Below are 5000 nucleotides of genomic sequence, written 5' to 3' on the forward strand. Positions count from 1 at the left end.
CTATGTGCTGTCTGTCAATGATTCCACTGTCTATGTGCTGTCTGTCAATACTACCACTGTCTATGTGCTGTCTGTCAATGATTACACTGTCTATGTGCTGTCTGTCAATATTATCACTGTCTATGTGCTGTCTGTCAATACTACCACTGTCTATGTGCTGTCTGTCAATACTATCACTGTCTATGTGCTGTCTGTCAATACTACCACTGTCTATGTGCTGTCTGTCAATACTACCACTGTCTATGTGCTGTCTGTCAATACTACCACTGTCTCTGTGCTGTCTGTCAATACTACCACTGTCTATGTGCTGTCTGTCAATACTTCTACCGTCTCTGTACAGTCTGTCAATACAATGTGCTGTCTGTCAATGATTCCACTGTCTATGTGCTGTCTGTCAAAGATTCCACTGTCTATGTGCTGTCTGTCAATACTATCACTGTCTATGTGCTGTCTGTCAATACTACCACTGTCTGTGTGCTGTCTGTCAATGATTCCACTGTCTATGTGCTGTCTGTCAATACTATCACTGTCTATGTGCTGTCTGTCAATACTATCACTGTCTATGTGCTGTCTGTCAATACTACCACTGTGTCTGTACTCTCTGTCAATACTACCACTGTCTATGTGCTGTCTGTCAATACTACCACTGTCTATGTGCTGTCTGTCAATACTACCACTGTCTATGTGCTGTCTGTCAATGATTACACTGTCTATGTGCTGTCTGTCAATATTATCACTGTCTATGTGCTGTCTGTCAATACTACCACTGTCTATGTGCTGTCTGTCAATACTACCACTGTCTCTATACTGTCTGTCAATACTACCACTGTCTATGTGCTGTCTGTCAATGATTCCACTGTCTATGTGCTGTCTGTCAATACTACCACTGTGTCTGTAATGTCTGTCAATACAACCACTGTCTGTCAATACTACCACTGTGTCTGTACTGTCAGTCAATACTACCACTGTCTCTATACTGTCTGTCAATACTACCACTGTGTCTGTAATGTCTGTTAGCAGTACCACCGTCTCGGTTATGGCAGATGGTTATGGAGTCAGATGACTTGGGAATGTTCATTCATCCTGAATATACAAGGCTCTGATTGTTGATAAACGTGTGTGTGTTTGTGTGTGTGTGTGTGTGTGTGTGTGTGTGTGTGTGTGTGTGTGTGTGTGTGTGTGTGTGTGTGTGGCTGTGTGTGTGTGTCTGTGTAGCTGATAGACCAGTGGATTGTGCGATGCCAGGAGTTAAGCATCCCCATCAGTGCCAGCTTCAGCCTCATCAACATCCTGGGTGACCCCTATGAGATCCGCCTGTGGAACGCCGAGGGGTTGCCCCGGGACACCGTTTCCACTGAGAATGGAATCCTGGTTACCCGTGGACGCCGCTGGCCACTCATGATCGACCCTCAGGATCAGGTGACCCAGCTGACAGCAAATCAGTGCTTTTTGTCTTAAATCATTCAACCAATCAGCCAATCAACCAATCAGAAGTATTTGTCTTACCACACTTTTCATCTCTTCTGGATTCAGTCCTCTACCTAAATACTCTATTTAGATTCTATGACATCTTTTAATCACAGGTACCTTTATATGCGATGGTGTTGCAAATAGTTATGCATCTGATACTTTGTAAGAAGCTACTTGTCAAGTTGTATTTCTAGTTGTCATTTTCTCTATTCTTGTGTTGGCTGTGATGACCAGAGTTATTTTTCTGTGGCTACATCTGATAAAATAACAGTTGTGTTGTAATGTGTTGTGGCTCAAACCCTGACTCCCATTCCAAGACCCCAACCTGGAACAAATCCTGACTCCCATTCTCAGACCCCAGCCTGGAACAAATCCTGACTCCCATTCTCAGACCCCAGCCTGGAACAAACCCTGACTCCCATTCCCAGACCCCAGCCTGGAACAAACCCTGACTCCCATTCCCAGACCCCAGCCTGGAACAAACCCTGACTCCCATTCCCAGACCCCAGCCTGGAACAAACCCTGACTCCCATTCTCAGACCCTAGTCTGGAACAAACCCTGACTCCCATTCTCAGACCCCAGCCTGGAACAAACCCTGACTCCCATTCCCAGACCCCAGCCTGGAACAAACCCTGACTCCCATTCCCAGACCCCAGCCTGGAACAAACCCTGGCTCCCAGACCCCAGCCTGGAACAAACCCTGACTCCCAGACACACTGACTCGCATTCCAAGACCCCAGCCTGGAACAAACCCTGACTGTCATTCTCAGACCCCAGCCTGGAACAAACCCTGACTCCCAGACCCCAGCCTGGAACAAACCCTGGGTCCCAGACCCCAGCCTGGAACAAACCCTGACTCCCGGACCCCAGCCTGGTACAAACCCTGACTCCCATTCTCAGACCCCAGCCTGGAACAAACCCTGACTCCCATTCCCAGACCCCAGCCTGGAACAAACCCTGACTCCCATTCTCAGACCCCAGCCTGGAACAAACCCTGACTCCCATTCTCAGACCCCAGCCTGGAACAAACCCTGACTCCCATTCTCAGACCCCAGCCTGGAACAAACCCTGACTCCCATTCTCAGACCCCAGCCTGGAACAAACCCTGACTCCTATTCCCAGACCCCAGCCTGGAACAACCCCTGACTCCCATTCCCCAACCCCAGCCTGGAACAAGGCAACAACAGGAGACAACCGCCCTGACTATTCTATTACTAACACTATTCCCTTATCACCACGGAGACAACAGCCCTGAGACACTAAGACTATTCCCACTCTCTCTGTGTTGCAATACAGACTCCATGCGCTTGGCCACTCTGTAGTTTGACTCTTAGCTCCAGTCCCCTGACACCTCTTATGTTGCTTCCTGTCATCTTTTGTTTCTTTCTCCTTCTCCTCTCTTTCTTTGGGCCTCTGCCCCAGGGAGCGGTCTGTTGACTGGTCTCTGTCTGCCATGCACAGGCCGCGATGGAGATGGGGAGAGGCAGGGAGTTGAGCAGGCAGGGAGGCTTGCTGACAGCCTAGCACGGGGACACTTCGTTGTTCGGCTGGCGCAGACCGTCTCAAACGCACACAAATAGACTCACACACACACTGCTTGTCTGTCCACTGACTCAAATGTAGTGCATTTCTATTTGTTAGTTTTCATTCATGTCGATGAGAGTGATTCTGACCTGCCGGGTTCATCAATCACCAGGGGTGTCAAACTCATTCCGTGGAGGGCCTGGTGTCTGCAGGTTTTAGTTGTTTCCTTTCAATTAAGACCTAAACAACCAGGTGTGTGGAGTTCCTTATTAATTAGTGACCTTAATTCATAAATCAAGTACAAGGGAGGAGCGAAAACCTGCAGACTCTCGGTCCTTCGTGCATTGAGTGTGACACCTGTGTCATGGACAACATAGTGACTTTCTGGTATGAGAGGAAATGACATGACCCCTCAATGGTGGTCACTTGAATACTTTAAAGGGACAATATGGAAGTTCTGTCCCTTGTGGCGTTGGGATGACGTAGCTACACAATCACAACCGACCTGAAACTAAACAAATAGTCCCTCATTTGAAATGCTTTATACAACTGTGTCTGGTCCGTCTCCAGGCCAACCGTTGGATCCGTTCCAAGGAGACCAAGAACGGTCTGAAGGTGATCAAGCTGACCGACTCTGGTTTCCTGCGAACCCTGGAGAACGCCATCCGCATGGGCATGCCCGTACTGCTGGAGGAGGTCAGTACAATGGCAGCCATTCTAGGTCACGATTCACCATGGAGATTAGTCTCGGAAGACAGTTCTATCCTCCATTTTGGGTCTAGAGTTAGCAAAGAGACCTGGGTGAGTTGACTTGGAACAGGAAGAATGGTAAAACTGACCAGTCCATTTTGGGTCTAGAGTTAGCAAAGAGACCTGGGTGAGTTGACTTGGAACAGGAAGAATGGTAAAACTGACCAGTCCATTTTGGGTCTAGAGTTAGCAAAGAGACCTGGGTGAGTTGACTTGGAACAGGAAGAATGGTAAAACTGACGGGCATGACGTCCATTTTGTGTCCTGGGTGTATGTGAGTAGCTGAAGGAGACTGTGGACCCGGCTCTGGAGCCCATCCTGCTGAAGCAGACGTTTGTGGCGGGCGGCCGCACCCTCATCCGCCTCGGAGACTCCGACATTGACTACAACAAGAAATTCAGGTTCTACATGACCACCAAGATGGCCAACCCACACTACCTGCCTGAGGTGGGTCAAACAACCGGAAATTAGCACGTGCCTTCAGCCAAACACCGGTAGAAAAACTGACTGGCTAGTGATTTATTCTCCCCAGCAGTTTTGGAATGCAGTCCATCTCAGTCTGTATTAATATGGCCTGGGGCATGTTTGCTTTGCATCAATACCAGATGGCTTTTATTGGAATTTCAATGTCCATGTGGTTTATCCACAGTCTAAATTAACAGCTCTACAATCAATGGCCCCGTCATTTCACCCCAGAGCAATTTAATTGGTATTTCCTTTTTAGTTTGTCAAAACCAATGCCGACCAATTGAAAGGAATACACACATGTTTAGAATAACTGTAGGTCAGTAAAGCGTCTGGTTTCTCACCCACACAAAAAAAACATAAAATAACCACATTAAATCAAATCAAATCAAATGTATTTATAAAGCCCTTCGTATATCAGCTGATATCTCAAAGTGCTGTACAGAAACCCAGCCTAAAACCCCAAACAGCAAGCAATGCAGGTGTAGAAGCACGGTGGCTAGGAAAAACTCCCTAGAAAGGCCAAAACCTAGGAAGAAACCTAGAGAGGAACCAGGCTATGAGGGGTGGCCAGTCCTCTTCTGGCTGTGCCGGGTGGAGATTATAACAGAACATGGCCAAGATGTTCAAATGTTCATAGATGACCAGCAGGGTCAAATAATAATAATCACAGGCAGAACAGTTGAACATTAGACATTAGACGGTCACATTAGACATTAGACGCTCACAGACACACACACACACACACACACACCCTGCCCTCTCTCTCTCCATGCCAAACGTTGGCACT

At 47.7% G+C, this 5000-nt stretch overlaps 1 protein-coding gene across 1 annotated transcript in view; it reads left to right on the plus strand.

Moving 5' to 3' along the window:
• The window catches only part of LOC149974977 (dynein axonemal heavy chain 6-like), a 129339-nt gene that overhangs the window by 86026 nt on the left and 38313 nt on the right, over positions 1-5000 (plus strand). Inside the window, exons 45-47 of the mRNA XM_090209550.1 lie at positions 1216-1419; positions 3566-3691; positions 4028-4192. Coding sequence (XP_090065676.1) covers positions 1216-1419; positions 3566-3691; positions 4028-4192 — 495 coding nt within the window. The remainder of the gene's footprint in view (positions 1-1215; positions 1420-3565; positions 3692-4027; positions 4193-5000) is intronic.

This window comes from Oncorhynchus mykiss, chromosome 19 (assembly GCF_057628025.1).
Source record: "Oncorhynchus mykiss isolate SJ-2025 chromosome 19, ASM5762802v1, whole genome shotgun sequence".
NCBI lineage: Eukaryota > Metazoa > Chordata > Actinopteri > Salmoniformes > Salmonidae > Oncorhynchus > Oncorhynchus mykiss.